Below are 16,121 nucleotides of genomic sequence, written 5' to 3'. Positions count from 1 at the left end.
TCGGAGTAAACAATATGGCGGCGGTATGCTACAGCCTGTTGACGTAGTTGATAGCTAGCTCCTAGCGTCTAGTCCGCCATTTACCTCCTAAACAAGCTGCTAAAAACAACCAGCGGAGAACCGCGACTTTCATTTAAGTTTAGTAGTTAACGGTGGGCTTTGCTGTTTAAACGGCTTTTAATCGTGGGAAGATGAATTACACCACGAAGGTGGTCCAGGTGACCAATGTGTCGCCGAGCACAACATCGGAGCAGATGAGAACTCTGTTCGGCTTTTTGGGAACTATCGAAGAACTGAAGTTGTTTCCACCAGAGTGAGTTGACTTATTTCGTGATATAACGTCACTGTGATGGCGGTGAAGTCACATTTTAGCTGTGTGTCTTCTCTAAACAGGGAGACTTTATTGGATGGAAACCTGACGAGGCCTAACCACGGGGCCTAGCATGCTAACCATGATTGTAGCTAGCTAACAGTTAACGTTAGCCTAATAACGTTACCTAACACCAACTCGCTATTCAACGTAACTGCCCACAAACGTTTCTTTAAATTACCCTGTACGTGTAGCTTGTGATGCAGGGTCAAATAATATAGTAGAGGCTTAAATAGGGCAACGAAAAAACCGTCTCGTGTTAATTTGAGTGTTTTGGGGTTTTGTGTTTTTCTCCTCAGCAAAGGCATAAAGTTAAATAATAAAAAGACGGAATAAAATCCTCACAATGAGTAGTCATGTTGGATCTATTGTTTTCCGCTGTCTCTTAATTATATAAAACAAAAGGCACGAGTTAAACCGTCTGTGTTGACTCTCCCTTACTATCATGATTTTAACTTTGTGCATATAATCTATTCATGTTTAATTATTGATTAGCTAGGATATTCATTGTTTTCTGGATTGATCGAGAAAACTCGAAATGGTGAGGTCTTCTGATAACTTGACCCAAAGACATAGAAGAGCAGCAAATTCACACATTTTAGAAACAGAATATTTCGCATTTCCCTCCATAATAGACGAGTAAATCAACATAAAACGAGTCTACATTAAATGTGATGATCTATTAAATCGACTTTAGTTCTACACAGTATCTCCTACTTTAACGCAGTACCTTAAAATGTGTCTGTCTTATAATTTTACTTACAATCATAACGTTAAGTTAGTAACGTTTTTACTGATTGTCGATCCTAGCCTTGGTTTTATGGGGAGCAGGGAAGTTGTAGTGAGATGAGGCTTTTAGTGTTTTGAGGGAGTCTGCGTTGCAACAGCTCAAACCCTCCCTAATGTCCATGATATGTATTTGTTATCATTATGGCAGTATTGTGTGTGTGGATGCTTTTTTTTTTGAGCGATGCACTGAATGCCTTTTCATGCCCGTGGTTATGATTTGACAACATCACATTGTCAAAAGACAGCACAAACAAAGATGCATTGTTTTGATGATTGTTTGCGATTTCATGCTGGATAATAATAATCATATTTGTGACTTCCTCTCAATAGTGATTCTCAGATGCCGGTGACATCGCGGGTGTGCTTTGTGAAGTTCCAGGAGCCGGAGTCCGTCGGAGTGTCTCAGCATCTGACTAACACCGTGTTTGTGGACAGAGCGCTGATTGTGGTCCCGTTCGCCGAAGGTTTGTCACGTCATTATTTCCACGTATGAGTGGTCCAGTGATTGAATGGCATGAATAGTGAAAATGTAAAAGCGTAAAAAGCATTTAATCTGGGCTTTCCCATTAGTGAATTGCACAAGTCAACTCACCCTGCTCTGTTTATATGAACTCTTTAAAGATAATTTCAATAATATTGTTTATTCCATTCCTTCCCATTGTCTATGAGAAGTTCTTCAACAGACCTCTATTGTCAGATTTTTGGTATACTGCGGTAGCACATCCCATGTCTGTTTTACCACCACGATGCAACTTTTTTGATAAACTGGAATTAATTTCTTTGGGCAAATACATATCAAGCGTCATGCATATGTCTCTGCCTAAACAATAATCGGATGTGCATGTAGAAATCGCAGTATACCCAAATCTGCTTGACAGACATTTACAGATTAGGAGTTGAACATTGCCAAGCTGTGGGCGCCACAGTGAAGTGAAGTTGTTGAAACTCTTAACCATATGCATTTTATTTTCTCCCCCATATTGGACTATCCTCTGTTAAACTTCTCTCTGTTATTTGTGTGTGTGTGTGTATGTGTGTGTGTGTGATTTTTGTAGTGAAGAAGGCAAAAGCAGCCCCCTCGTTGATGGCTGAAAGTGGTCCTCTGCCTGCCAACAGGGGATTGTAGACATTTGCAAAGGCCAGGAAGCATTCAAGTCCCACCCGCTCTTTTTTGTGTCCTCTATTCTTTCTCTGCCTTCTCTTTCCCCTTCCTTCTGTCTAATTGATCTTTTCTAGGTGGTTTAGTTTAAGGTACAAAGCTCAGATAGCAGGGACATAGCCTGAAACGGTGCTCATTTTGCATTGTTTTGCAACACTTTTGAATGCTGCTTTGCCATTTAATGGCGAAAGAATTGTTCCTCAACGGATAAGGCTGGCATTTATTCTTTAAGTGTTAACCATCCCATGAAAAGACTAAAAGACCATCATTGACCAACAGCCATTAAAAGTACATCGAGCCACACTGCTGCACTGGGTGACCTTTTTGTTCATTATGATGAGCGCAGGCATTGTACTTTATTTTCAGTCAATGCCACTGACATAGTCCGCCACTGAAAATAGTCTCCAACAAATGCACTTTTTACTGCTGTATGAGAAACTTCTGTTGTTTTAGGAAGTCCTAGTCTTTTGTATACAGCATCAAATGGTATATCTGTGACCTGTTTTTAACGATTTCAGTGGTAACAAGTGAGATCATGGCTGAGAGCAGAAAGTACTGACATGAACCAAAACTGTTATATCACCAGCCTTATCTTATGCAAATATGTCAATTAACTCTCAGAAAAAGCTTTTAAAAAAAACATTTGTTATTCGGGTTTGGTGTTAAAAGCCAATACAAAGACACTGGGTGTTAATAATTGCTTCATCACTCAATGCCCAGGCAGCTGACTCTGCACATGCTTAACCAAGGAACTCTAGTCATTGATTGGTTATCGTCATTAATCGCCACGTTGTCTTACGATGCCCACCCAACATGACACTGTGTTGGTCAAATATATTCTCTTTAACAGTGGTCTTCTTTTGTTGTTGTGTTTTACAGTTCTTTTTCCTGGCTCAGCCAGTCCTGTAAACCAGGCCCTGCTGAAAATACCATCCAACAGTTTTGTCTCCTGCAGCAATTTCTCTCTTCAGTGTGCTCCTATATTTACATGTTGTCATTGTTGTGTGTCCGTATTTACGTCATGTCTTTTTGTGAAAGACTTGTTTTGGGGGTGGATTTATTGTGAGATGATTATGAGGTGTTTTTATTTGTCGCATTTAAAAAGAAAATACAATCAGTGGCAAAATGCAAATAAAGATGATGCCGTTATCTTTTGAATGGACCGGTAGCGCAGACTGATCAAACCAGTCGTCTGCCTAGGTTTGGTTGATTGAAGCAGTGGCAGGTAAGGATGCTAGAATAATGATGTACGGCAGACGCGCTACCCACCCTGAATTCTGCTATTGTCATTTAGTACATACCACTATATGCTCTGACATTTGTGTTTTTGGTAAGTAAACACTGATAGCTTGTATAGTGTTCTTGCCAAATCCCTAAAATTCTCTCTGTTGTTTGTATCTCGATTTTTCTCTGTGTGCTTTTAGTAGCGAAGCCGCCAGCGTGAGTCGCTTGTTTCAGTAAACGTCTTAATGAAAAATGAGGGCTCACCCAACTGGAGAAGCAGCTGTGCTTGCTAACGTTTGGTTCATGACTTAAAAAACACTTTCAGGTGATATACTCTTGGCAGTGTTCATTGGAGTAGTGTGATATATTCCAGCAATAGTTAAGTCACTGCAATGATTATGTTGAATTAAGGGAACTCTTCTCTGATCTGTAAGGTAACCATTTTGTTGAACCTAATTTGAGGAATTGCAGTGTGAAGACTTTTTGTTTTTGTTTCTTTGTCTTTTCCAAAGTGTCTTCTCTGTAGTTGAAGTGTGTGGAGATTCTCTTCTAATGCCGGTTTTTATTTTTCTGTAGGATCTATTCCTGATGAGGCTAAAGCTTTGTCACTGTTGGCGCCAGCAAACGCTGTAGCAGGAATTCTGCCAGGAGGAGGACTTCTCCCAACGCCCAATCCCATGTCCAATCCAGGGGTAAGACTTCCAATGCTCCACATGTGGAACAATATACTGCGGACAGTTCAATTTATGTTGCCACGTTATATTCAATTTAACCAATGGTAGTACAACACAGTTGTTTTTGGGTGATGTCTTTTGTGTGATGGTTTGGAACTGAAAACATGGCCGCCCCCTTGATGATATTAATACCACTTTGAGTACATGAATGCTCAATATCTCAGCAATATGCTGGCATAACAAAAGCACCGTCGTACTCATGTATGCGTCTGATTTTATTCCAGATGGGAGGAAACCCTTTCGGTGTTCCGAACATGGATGCAATGGCTGCATTTGGATTCCCAGGAGCCAATATGAATCCACAGGTGAGAGGCACTGGGAAATAAATATTTTCCAAAACTTGTAAAGTTAAATATGCAGTATGTTCGATTCTACAAACCTTTTACCGTCTTCCCTCTTTTTCAGGCTGCTGACCAGCTGTTGAAGTTCATGACAGATCCAAAGTAAGTCTGAATGCCGTTTGTAACTGCTGAGTAAAGGAATAAATGTGCAGATGAGTTTGTGGTAACGATGAGTCGACTAACTGATATTCTTTTGTTCAGACTGAATCCTTTGGCTGCAGGCTTGAACCTGAGTGCCAGTCTGAAGGCGGACGCTTCTAATAAGGAAATCGAAGAGGCCATGAAGAGAGTCAGAGAGGCCCAGTCGCTCATTTCTGCTGCCATTGAACCTGGAAGTAAGTGCGCTAATGTTTGGAGGAAGACTTATTGTTCTAGTTTTCAGCTTTTTACAAAAGGTCCTTTGTATTGTTGTATCTTGACATTACTAAGAGATGGTTTCTGTCCTGCAGATAAGGAAAGCAAAAAGAAGCGCTCTCGTAGCAGGTCCAGGTCCAGGAGGAGGAGGTCCAGGTCACGTTCCAGACACAGGTGATCACTACTGTTAAGTATCTGAAGAGTCAAGAAGAAGCTTTTTTTTGTTACGAGAGTAAAGTTAAATGGCGTAAACCTGTGGTTGCAGGCGAACTAGGAGCAAATCACGGCGACGATCAAACTCCAGAAACAAGAGGCGCTCCAAAAGCCCTCGCAGGAGACGCACTGACTCCAGAGACCAAAGCAGGAGATCTCCAAGCAGATCCAGGTGGGTTAGCTGCATCAGTGCATCACGCCAGTAAGAGTTAAAGATGTTGATTGGGCTGCTCTGAGATCTGAAATGTGTCCACAGAGATAGAAAGAAAGAGGACTCAGGCAGAAGAAGATCCAAAACACCACCTAAGAGCTACAGCACAGCCAGGAGATCTCACAGCGGGGACCGGTGAGTAGAGCGCAGCATCTCAAGTGATCCGGCAGAAATCAATTCAAAATACAAACTTTAGTATTGCAGCGACCAAATCCTCTGTTTTCAAGTCGTCCGCTTTCTGTCCTGCTACACAGGAAACGCAAGAGAAGTCGAAGCCAGAGCCGATCCCCTCCCAAAAAGAGGACTCCATCTCCTCCTCGAAGGTTGGTGTGTTTCTGTGACATATCAACTAAAATGCTAAAATCTGTAATGTTGTTTATGGTCCAGACCAACATAAAGTAAATATCCTTTGTGTTGGTACGTCCGGGGCGTTTCATGACACGCCTGACTTTTCCTCTCCAACCGTCCACAGACACAAGAAGGAGAAGAAAAGGGACAAGGAAAGAGACAAAGACCGCAAGGGTGACAAAGACCGCAGTCGTGAGGAACGCGAGCGCTCCGCCAGCAAGAAAAAGAAAAGTAAGGACAAAGAGCGGGAACGCGAGCGGGAGCGGGAGAGGAAATCAGACGGAGAGAAGGGAGACGTCAAGGTCAGTATAGTGTATTTAACACAACGTCTTCACTCTTACACACTTAACCTAAGCGTTGCTGTTTAAACTAGTCAGGGGCTCTTTTATGCGTCACACCGTCACATCCATTGGTTTTCCTTTCATAGGTCACCAGAGATTATGATGAGGAAGAACAAGGCTATGACAGCGGGAAGGAGAGGGAGGACAGGAAGGATTCTGACGACTCTGCTTTGTCTCCTCAGTCTGTAGAAGGTAACGGCACGTCGCGGCCTGTGAAGCAGGCCAAAGTTAACGGAGCCGACGATCACCACGAAGAGGACATGGATTTCAGCGATTAGGTGGTCCGTCCCTCATTGTCCCTCCGTTTTGGTTGTAAACATGTTGCGACTCCCCCTCACCACCACCACCACCACCCCCCCCTCCTCCCCCTCCTCCCTACTGGGGTTATTCTAAAATGTGAAGTGAGCGTCAAATGTATGGATCTTTCTCACAGAAGTCAGACTCGCTTCAAAGTACCCACACGCTCTTTTTGCCTCTACAGACGTAGTCGGTTCAAACTGGAAGTAGGCTTTACTTTCCTTGAGCTTGTGTTGTCAGGTTTTGTCACTTTTTCACATATTGTATCTTTTACATTTTTGTTTAGTGTCGTGGTGTGTTGTTCAGGCCTCTCCCCCCCCATCCCCCCTCCTCGAAACAGTTAAATACATTTGTTTCTTGTTATTTGAAAGTGTTGATTGTTTTATCAAGGATTTCTTTTATAATAAAGCCTATTTGGAAGAAACAAGATGTCGAGAAATTGTTAATAAGCACACCAACACAAAATTAATCTGCAACGATTCATCATTAAACTGCGTTTCCTTGTCTTCAATTAGTTAACTGAAAATCTTTTGGTTTTGGAGTGTTCACTATTTTTTGTTATAGATTAAACAATCAAATGATTGGCATATACTTGAGTGGAAAAGTAAATCTCATTGATTAAAAAACCATCTTAAAATATTGCCATAAAGCAGAAACACAGCTCCGTGTAGTGAAATGCGTGGCGGTTGACAAATTCATATCTCCCACAGTACAACATGGAATACTGTCCTTTTATTATACTTGCACAAAGTCAGTTGAAACATGATGCTGGTGCTTTATTTAAAGGGAAGTGAAGTAGGTATGGTTGCAGTACATGTAAACTGAAGCTAGAGTCAACTCGATGCAGATTATTTCCAGCAATATCAACTTTAGTTTACTCGCCTCGGATTTAAAAAGAAACGGGAGAAATATGAGCAGACTGCCATCAAGGAGAGACTTTATAAGCACAAGGTGTTCCAAAGCGTTAGTGTTAGTTTATTCCTTAATCTTAATAACTCTGCAGGTAATATGAGAAACGCTCAGAATACAGCTGACAGATGCATGTGAACCAGTAGGCCGACGCAGCCATAGCATGCCTTAAATATACTTAATATCAGTGCAGTATTAAGAACTAAGAACAGTTTACCTGATGTCCCATCTGGGTTCTCCCCCCACACACACACACACACACACACACACACATACGACAATGATCCACTCACACCGAGCACAGACTTCATACGATCACGACAGACACGGTGACAGCCGAGAGGTAACGTGAGCGGACCTGAAAACGCAGCAGGTCGCGTCCCGCACGGGGAAAAAAGGCGGAGATATCGAACTGTTGTGTTTCTATGCTGAGCCTTCTCCCAGATGGTTAAAAACATTCTTGGAAATGTATTGCTACAGTGTTTCACTCCTTATATATATATATATATATATATATATATATATAGTACATCATTTATAAATGAATATTAAGCTCAGTTTGAGGATTATAGCGATATTTTCTTATGAATTACAGATGAGACGTACATTTACAGATGACGGTGTCAGTGCAGTTAAGGATGAGAATTGAGTAATCAGTCCTTGGAGATGAGAAGATAATAACAGATATTAAAATAGGGATGATGAAGAGTCCAGGCCGTGTCTTCTGACAGCGTTCACAGGAAACAGCAGCAGCATGTGGTACGGCTCAGGTGAACAGTGAGTACAATGAAAGCTTATCACTCATTTCACTAAGAACTGCCGATATGCATCTATACGTCAGATAGCGCTTTGGATCCATCAGCAAAAATGAACAATAACTGATCAATAAAACCAGTTCCCTTTTTTTTTTTTTTTTAAAACAGATAATATATATATATTTATATAGCAATAAAACAATACAGGATTCCTCTTTTTTTGTTTCCCCACCTCTCAAATACAGATAAGCTCGCCGGTCACTTCCTGTTTGTGTCAGATGTGTTTACAGGTCAGAGGTCGGGGAAGCGACTGGGATCTTCTTTGTATTCGGCCGGGATGAAGAAAGTAGACTCTTCAAATACATCGTAGCGGAATTCCTGAAAAGTGACGGTAGCCGTGATCGTGGGGAAGACGGGGATGTCTGCGAGAGAGAGAGAGATGAAAACGTGTTACTCTGAGATCGCCCACTCACAGGAACGCAGCGGGAGGTCGATGCACGTACCCAGTTTGACGGGAAACCCCGGTGGAAGCTTCATCTGAATGAACTCCCGGAGTTTGTTGAAGTGCTTGAACGGGGCTATGACCTCCAGCACGTTTAGTAACCTGCAGGCAGAGGAACAGTGAGTCAGCAGTTTTATTTCACCATCTTTTCTTTACCAACGTTTCCCAAAAGTCTGAACAAAAAGGAGATTAAGTCACAACTGCAATTTGTCTTGAGGAGAGCTGCAACAACAGCTTCTTAAATGTGGATATTTTCTGGTTTCTTCTACTCTATGGCTCAACTGAATATCAAAACAAGACATTTGCTGACGTCATCTCAGGTTTTGTTCCACCATTTTATGACACGTTATAGTCTAAACTCCTTATAGATTAATTGAGAAAATAAAAATGCATGGTGATTAATTACATTAAAGTGAACATATGAACAGAAGTACGTACAACATAACATTACAAAGCACACAAGGGGAGAAAATGACATTAAAAAAACATTAGCCATCATAAAGGCTGGGGTTTTATTCCAGCTCCATTAAGGTTCATTCAGTAGAGAAGATAACGCAATTAACTACATAATGTCCCGGTAACCCATTACAGTCAAAACCCAACCCACATCCTGTGTGCATCCTACCTCCTCGTCTGCTCAGTGCAACACGCCGTATCCTTTAAAATCCCCTTATTTCCCCTCTATGAACCTCTCCTTTGCAGAAACAACTTTTTCCTCTCAAGACAATCAATGGTCATTGAAAGCAGTGTTGTGATTGACACTTCCATCACCAGACTAAGAGAAATCTTGTGCAGATGGATAACCAGCAGCAGGAAAGATTAGTTTCAAAGTAAAAGAATTAGGTCATTTAGAAACAGCATTACATAGTTTGTCCACCAGAGAGCACCGACTGGTTTTCATCTGTGAAATGTCCTGCACAGTCCATATCTTGGTCATCTTTAATAACGTTGTTGTTCAAAAATGTCAGGCAATATATTGTTATTGGCTTTTTAAACTAGATTTGTTTATCAGCCGTATAACCCTGTAAAGGCTCCAATATCTACATTTACCACCAGCATGCACATTGAAAACACTGACATGTTGTCACATGGTGAGGCGGTTTATTCTGCAATCATCTCATCAGTGTCCCCCCCCCCCCCCAAATAATCTGTATCTACCTGATCTGCGTTATTTCATCTCTACATTACCCTTTTCCTAAAAATCCAAGCGTATTCATCAGAGATCAAACTGTGCAGCGAGCTTTGTACCGACGTCTGAGGAGGGAGGGATGTACTTACGACTCGATGCCTAGCGGGAAGTCCTGGCTCATGGCTACAGTAGCTTTGAAGTTCTTCTTGCTTTCTTTACACACGAGCTCTCTACCAAGATGAGGTGGCCTGAAGACAAAACACACAAAGACATTGACTTCTATTCTGGATTTAATAATCAGCATCTCTACTGAATGTCTTGCAAACGCCCGGATTGAATTTCTACTCGTGCTGGAGACGAAGATACTTACTTCCCCTGCTCTGCAGCGATGTACTCTTCCCATGAAATAGTATTGGGGTCTGGAGCTGTGAGGGACTGCCGTCTCACCGGCTGGGGACACGAGAGTATCGGTGAGTGACGTGTTCAGGCATCAGGCTACCATTACTGTTACTATTGGTGGATAAAGTCAGAACTGTGGTTTGTTCCCCTCTTACCTCAAAGTTCTGTTCACTGATGCTGCCTCCTTTACTCAAGCTCTCCATGATGGCTTTGTTCCTCAGGATGTCCTCCTCGCTCAGGTGTTCTCGCCGCTTCCGTGACTCCAGCACCAGACCGTTCACCGAGTAGAAGTCAGCCAGGAAGTTTCCGATCTTCTCCTGCACAGAAAACCAGCAGGTGTTGGTGTTTCATCACGAGTTATCCTGTGAATTAACCCAACACTACAGAGGTGCAGCCTGAGGGTAGGGCTGTTCTAACTTCTCAGAAGATCATTTATTCGCCTTCGATACCCGATCCAGCTATCCGAGTCCTTATCGGACCGATATCGGTGCAGCTATGTCTAACGTACCTTCATTTCATCGATATATTTCAGCTATGCCTCGTTTCATATTTTTGCAAATGACTTTGTAAAAGACCTACTGTGAATATTTAGTCGTTCTCTGTTGTTGTAATGTGTTTTTAGTCCTGGTTTCTCCCACAAGACGTACCGTTTTATCCTCTCTGAACAGCCAGCCGATCTGACTGCGTGAGAAGCTGATGGACTTGGTGGACAGAGTCGCCGAGTAGACGTCGCTGCTCATCAGGATATCCACCTCCTCTTCGGTCTCCATCTCGGACTCCTTGAGGGAGAGACACAAAGACGGTGAGGCGGTTCATACTTAAACAGCTGACGTGAAGCAGAGGTGTGGTCGTACCGCTCGCTCACCTCGTGGTGTATTCTTTGGTACACTTTTGCTTCATTGTCCAGAACCACGAAAGTCTGGGCGGACGCGGCCTCGCCGTTGAAAATGAAGCTGAGATCTCCGCGCTGACACTTCATATCAGTGAAGTCTATGAGAGTGGTGTCGAGCCTAAATCGAGAGAGAGGAGAGGGGGCGTGTGACGATTGTTTCGTCCTACTTTTTAGATCTAAAAGAAGTCCTCGACCTGGATGTCGACTATTTGCTGCTTCAGAAACGCAGTGAGTTAGATTCTCTCCTGTAGGACACGTTTACCTGATGTTAAGCCCCTGCTTGTAGATTTTACAGGCATCAGACGGCAGCATCCGGGACAGCAAAGGCACTGAAATACAGAAGAGAGTGTGAATAACTCATTTATCTTTAATACAATCCTTTAGCTGGTCTCAACAATTATCAACGTTGTAATAATTGTTGAGAGTTGGGTATGTAAACAACTTCTTGTGTGTGTGAAATATTTAAAAAAAAAAACTCACCCCAGCTCTGAAAGTCCCAATGCAGCTCCAGATAAAAGTCACCAAGCTACAGAAAAGACACAAACACGTGTGACTGAGTGATTCATCCGATGTACAGAGAAGATTTCCCATCATGCATTTCAGCAGTTAATGTGCACACTCTAGGACGGACAAAAGTCATTCATGCAAATCGAATCCTGCAGAGATTTTTGAAAATACAAATGAGTGAAATTTTCAGCGACGCAAAACTTGAGATTGTTGTGGCAGCGAGATATTGTGGAAGTGACGGCAGTGGGATCCTCACCTCCTTGAGAGCGTTCAGTAACTTTGGCCTCTTGTCCTCCACGCTCTCCCTGGATTGCTGCTTCAACTTCCGCAGAATTGCTGTGACTGAAGAAACGAGGAGGAGAGAGAAAAACACTTTCAATGTCTCTACATCACCTTTGAATGAAGCTTGATATCGAGCACGACTTGTCCGTGGCACTAAGCGATAGTCAGCTGTGAGATGCCTTTTATTTACCCACAGATCTAAACACCTCGTGCCGTGTCTTTCTTTGCGTGTCCTTGCTTGGCGGTGTGAGTGTACCCAGCCCCCCCCCCCCCCCCCTCCCCCTTCACCCTTGTGAGTGGGGTGACCTTCTCAGAGCAGAGCTCCTGGTCCCAGTCCCAAGCCAGCCGGCCACAGCAGGAGCGGAGACTCACGACGCATACTAACCAGGCATTGGGTCTCACAACCTCCAGCACAGGAGGCTGATAGCTCACAGTTAGCTTATCTCTACAGCCAAACAGTAATAACAGAAGTATGTCAGCTCAGCTTTGTCACAAAAACAGATTAAAGATTTAGTATTTAGTACTTTTTTCTTAGACACTCGCCTGGCCTTTATAGTTTCTATTATCTTTAGTTAAGTATACAAAATGAACATCACATGTAAAAAAGGAAAGAGCAGTGGATTCATCCCAAAGGCATTAGCTGGTGCCTTTCACATGTCATTTGACTCTCAGATCTAAAAGCAGTGGCATCATTAAGCAGAGGAGCGGCCGGGCTGTAAGCTCAGCGCTTCCCAACACTAAGCCTTCATCCCGGCTGCGTTCCAGCACATCTGGATGACGAGTGCTCAGAGAAAATCCACACTTTTAGCTTTTTAGCCGGACCGACCGACCGGGTGGCCGTCTTTAAACAATTCTAAATGACTCGTAAAAAGGTCCTTTAAATGTTCAGACCTCCAACAGTATTCAGCCCCCTTTGCCTTTTCACACCATTAACGTCTCAAAAAAACGAAGATGAATGAATGAAATTGGACTTTGTCAATGATGTACACATTGTTAGGCATAATATGGAAGTGGTACTGTTGAGGGTTTATCAGTTAAAAATCTAAATGTTGTCATTCTTTCTTATGCCAACTTTCCTCTTCATTTGGAAAATACATTCAGCCAAATCCAATTCTTCCTGAACACACCACCACCACCACACTGACATTTACCACCACTGCTACAATATTATCATTCATAAAGAGAGCTGTTCCAGAAGTCCCACCCCCCCACCCCCCCACCCCCCCCCGAGACAGCAGACGGCTATTCAGAGCAGTGTTGACTGAACTTACTCATTTGCCTGTCGCCGTAGCTGATGGCCTCTGCTAGAGGGCTCCATCCCTGGGCATTTTTTATCTTTACGGGAGCGTTATGGGCCAGTAGGAGGAGGGCACACTCTGAAAGACAGAACGGTTATCAGAGACAAATGGGATTTTGTCTATTTGTTGTCACCAGTTTTCTTTCCATGTTGTTTTGAGCAGCCATGCCAAATGTTAAGATTTTAATATTCAGGTCAGCATCAACAGTAGTACCACCACCTACCACTACTTCTGTACTGGAGGTGAGATACTTCCTCTATTCCACTATTATTGCTCACGTTTTTTGCTTTGTCAGTATCCAAATTGCTAATTGTCTTAGGATAGAGGGTGTCGCATATTGTACAGATTGTAAAACCCTAATTTGTGATCATGGCCTGTATAATTAACTGCATAGTCCTTTGTTATACGAACAGTATTGTAGAATATTAACCAACCAGGACGGTGAGTGGTCAGATAAGACGTGATGAGTGCAGCATGAGTATGAGGGCGAGGAAGAGCTGAAGTGATATTAAAAAGGGCCTTTAATGAGGGTGTCAAGTGCTCTCTCAGTAAAGCCTCATTATCACAGATCAAAGGCCATGCACAGCAGATTTAGTGTCATTTTCTGGGTAGACGGGTAGATTACCAGACGAGACGCTTTTTTTGTTCATTTTGGTAAATCCTCTGTATGACAATAGGGTGTTTTTGATTTAAAATATATATTCTAAATTCTAAATAATTCTAAATTTCTTTAGATCAGTTTTACCTTTGTGGCCCATCATCACAGCCAGGTGAAGAGGCGTGTTACCTGAAAGATAAACACATTAAGATGATATATTAACATAAATAATTCCACATGTGACAAGAGAGGCCTGTTGTGTAATGCATTTAAAACAAATTACTGACAAAAAGCAAATCAGGTAACAGCAGAAAACAGCTCACCGTGTACATCTTTCTGAGAGATGCTGTGGGTCCTGATGAGAGAGGAGAGCCGACGCACATCTCCTTTAAACACGCACTCGTGAACAGGGAACTCCAGGTCCTCACTCGTCAGGATTATTGGGTTCTTGTTGTCGTCGGTGTTGTTGACAATGGTGTCAATGGGTGAGGGATTCCCGTTGATGTTGTTTTCATTGTGCTGCTGTGCTGAGGTTTTGGCAGCTTTCTGATACACCTTGTTGGATTTGAAGTGGTTCCCGGTCCCGTTAGGGATGGTCCCGTTAGAGGTCTCCTCGCACGTGTCCATTATCTCCTCATTCTTGTTTGGTTTGTTGTGGTCCTTTCGAAGGGTGCGTATCTTCTCACCCGTCATGATGACGACCGTAACGTTATCTAAATAACGTTATTGCGCTAACTTACACTCTGGTGTAAGATGTTGCATAAATCGAAATCAAATTAGATTTTTAAAATAAGCTTCTTAAGGAATTTAAAGACAACAGTGATGGTTTCCAGTAGCTAGTTGGTTGCTCTCCGTTATTCAAATAACGTTACACCTGCTGCCCCACAGTTAGCTTAGCTTAAAGCTAGCTAGCCCACAATAAAAATAATGAATATGGAGGGTGCGGCGATGAAATCAGAAAATAATGCTAAACATCACAGAACACACACGCGCTAAATCAACACACAGATACGAATTAAAACGAATGACAGACTACATCGTTGTCGCTCCTTTGATTTACGCTGTACGGGATCGATTCAGTTTGCTTTGCGGCAAAATTCAGGCGGACGACTGGACGGTACAATAAACCCTCTGAGCTAACGGCAAATCTCGCGATAGTTCTTCTTCGACGCACAGTTTGAACGCGAGTTCGCAGCCCGTCTACGTCATCTTCTTGAGACGCGTTTTGTACTTCATCGCAATAAAGTAGCTAAGCTAAGCTAGCAAGCTGCGTTGTTGTCAAGAATGGCATCCTCAAAGAAGGGGAAGAAAATAGTGAACCAAGAGGAACTCCGGCGCATGATGAGGGCAAAACAAAGACAAACAACGGACAAGAAGCGCGTGGAGTCTCCTTTTGCTAAATACAACAGTCTCGAGCACCTCAGCTGTGTGCTGTGCAATGTGCACGTTAAGTCCGAGCTACTGTGGCCGGCGCATGTTCTCGGAAAACAGCATAAAGAGAAAGTTGCCGAGCTGAAGGGAGGAAAGATTCAACCAGTGACACCACAGATTCAACCGGTGAAGAGGAAAGCAAAGGACAACGAGGACGCGAACGGGAAAAGAGTGAAGCCCTCGTCGGGTGCGGGTCAGTCTGCTTCGTCTTCAGGGCTTCCGGGAGATTTCTTTGAGAAACCCAACAAAAAGGGAACTGTTTCTACTGAAACGTCCGCCGGTCTGAGTCTGTTGGCTGGAGTTTATGATGATGGCGACGATGATGAGAAAGATGCGGAGATGGAAGGTCCCGCAGGAGCCACAGACCCCGCTCCTCAAGAGACTGAAGCTGGAGGACTACCCGATGACTTCTTTGACAGCTCCATCCCGTCCACGCCCGCCATCTCTCACTCGGGATCCATCCTGAAAGCGGACCTGCAGGAGAAGAGCGCGGAGAAGAAGGACAACACCGCCGAGGCCCTGCCGGAGGGCTTCTTCGACGACCCCGTGAGAGACGCCAAAGTGCGCAACGTCGACGCGCCCAAAGATCACATGGACAAGGAGTGGGACGAGTTTCAGAAGGTGATACGACAGGTGAACACCAAGTCAGAAGCCATCGTGGCGGAGGACGACGAGGAGGGCCGCCTCGAGCGACAGATTGACGAGATAGATGAACAAATCGAGTGTTACAGGCGTGTCGAAGTACTGAGAGACAAGCGGGACGTGGTGAAGAGCAAGGTGCTGCCCAGCGAGGAGGAACACATGGAGGTAGATGGCAGCGATGAGGAAGAGGATGAAGAGCAGCTGCTGGGGCTTCTGTCCCACGACTGGAGGGCTAAAGGGGCTCTGGCCTGAGTCTCTCTAAAGCTCACATAGAAGCCACGTGTGTGTGTGTGTTTTGGTCTGTCAGCTGTTGTAAATATGTTTGTTAACGCCTCTTCACATATTTTGTTATATTTCAGACTGGATTAAATGAGTTTGGACAAAGGTTTCTCACTT

At 43.5% G+C, this 16,121-nt stretch overlaps 3 protein-coding genes across 8 annotated transcripts; 2 read left to right on the top strand and 1 right to left on the bottom strand.

Moving 5' to 3' along the window:
• Positions 1-4: 4 nt before the first annotated feature.
• LOC142956937 (uncharacterized) lies at positions 5-6,808 on the top strand. Of its 6 annotated transcripts, none has more exons than XM_076098731.1 (12): positions 5-313; positions 1,490-1,623; positions 4,119-4,234; positions 4,501-4,581; positions 4,682-4,719; positions 4,819-4,952; positions 5,067-5,145; positions 5,237-5,356; positions 5,441-5,530; positions 5,650-5,718; positions 5,868-6,045; positions 6,267-6,808. In XM_076098731.1, exons 1-12 carry the CDS (start codon positions 192-194, stop codon positions 6,360-6,362), a joined length of 1,257 nt encoding a protein of 418 aa, XP_075954846.1. In that variant the 5' UTR covers positions 5-191; the 3' UTR covers positions 6,363-6,808. The 6 variants fall into 6 exon arrangements, with proteins under 6 accessions (XP_075954846.1, XP_075954845.1, XP_075954848.1 ...); XM_076098730.1 differs by having other exon boundaries at positions 6-313; positions 6,171-6,808; XM_076098735.1 differs by lacking the exon at positions 5-313 and adding an exon at positions 3,743-3,867 and having other exon boundaries at positions 1,506-1,623; positions 6,171-6,808.
• A 286-nt stretch (positions 6,809-7,094) lies between these two features.
• LOC142956936 (ankyrin repeat domain-containing protein 13C-like) lies at positions 7,095-15,655 on the bottom strand. Its single transcript, XM_076098729.1, has 13 exons — positions 13,976-15,655; positions 13,800-13,841; positions 13,028-13,132; positions 11,731-11,816; positions 11,448-11,493; positions 11,230-11,296; positions 10,941-11,085; positions 10,723-10,854; positions 10,231-10,392; positions 10,047-10,126; positions 9,826-9,924; positions 8,549-8,649; positions 7,095-8,467 (listed from the first exon to the last, which is right to left on the bottom strand). The coding sequence occupies exons 1-13, from the start codon at positions 14,343-14,345 to the stop codon at positions 8,337-8,339; spliced, it is 1,566 nt and encodes a 521-aa protein (XP_075954844.1). The 5' UTR covers positions 14,346-15,655; the 3' UTR covers positions 7,095-8,336.
• znf830 (zinc finger protein 830) lies at positions 14,856-16,110 on the top strand. Its single transcript, XM_076098737.1, has one exon. The coding sequence runs from the start codon at positions 14,937-14,939 to the stop codon at positions 15,975-15,977; it is 1,041 nt and encodes a 346-aa protein (XP_075954852.1). The 5' UTR covers positions 14,856-14,936; the 3' UTR covers positions 15,978-16,110.
• The last annotated feature ends 11 nt before the right edge of the window (positions 16,111-16,121 follow it).

The sequence above is a fragment of the Anarhichas minor genome, unplaced genomic scaffold, assembly GCF_050575085.1.
Source record: "Anarhichas minor isolate MPS153535 unplaced genomic scaffold, ASM5057508v1 ptg000024l, whole genome shotgun sequence".
Classification (NCBI taxonomy): Eukaryota; Metazoa; Chordata; class Actinopteri; order Perciformes; family Anarhichadidae; genus Anarhichas; species Anarhichas minor.
Note: the sequence above shows the minus strand (reverse complement) of the source record. Positions and strands in the feature narration are given on the sequence as shown.

Coding starts and splice junctions, on each gene's coding strand:
- LOC142956937 (XM_076098730.1), top strand. CDS start 192: ATGAATTACACCACGAAGGTGGTCCAGGTGACCAATGTGTCGCCGAGC. Junction 314..1,489: donor CTGAAGTTGTTTCCACCAGA/GTGAGTTGACTT, acceptor TCCTCTCAATAG/TGATTCTCAGATGCCGGTGA. Junction 5,719..5,867: donor ACTCCATCTCCTCCTCGAAG/GTTGGTGTGTTT, acceptor AACCGTCCACAG/ACACAAGAAGGAGAAGAAAA.
- LOC142956936 (XM_076098729.1), bottom strand. CDS start 14,345: ATGACGGGTGAGAAGATACGCACCCTTCGAAAGGACCACAACAAACCA. Junction 11,297..11,447: donor TTGGGACTTTCAGAGCTGGG/GTGAGTTTTTTT, acceptor TCTGTATTTCAG/TGCCTTTGCTGTCCCGGATG. Junction 11,086..11,229: donor AAGCAGGGGCTTAACATCAG/GTAAACGTGTCC, acceptor CTCTCGATTTAG/GCTCGACACCACTCTCATAG.
- znf830 (XM_076098737.1), top strand. CDS start 14,937: ATGGCATCCTCAAAGAAGGGGAAGAAAATAGTGAACCAAGAGGAACTC.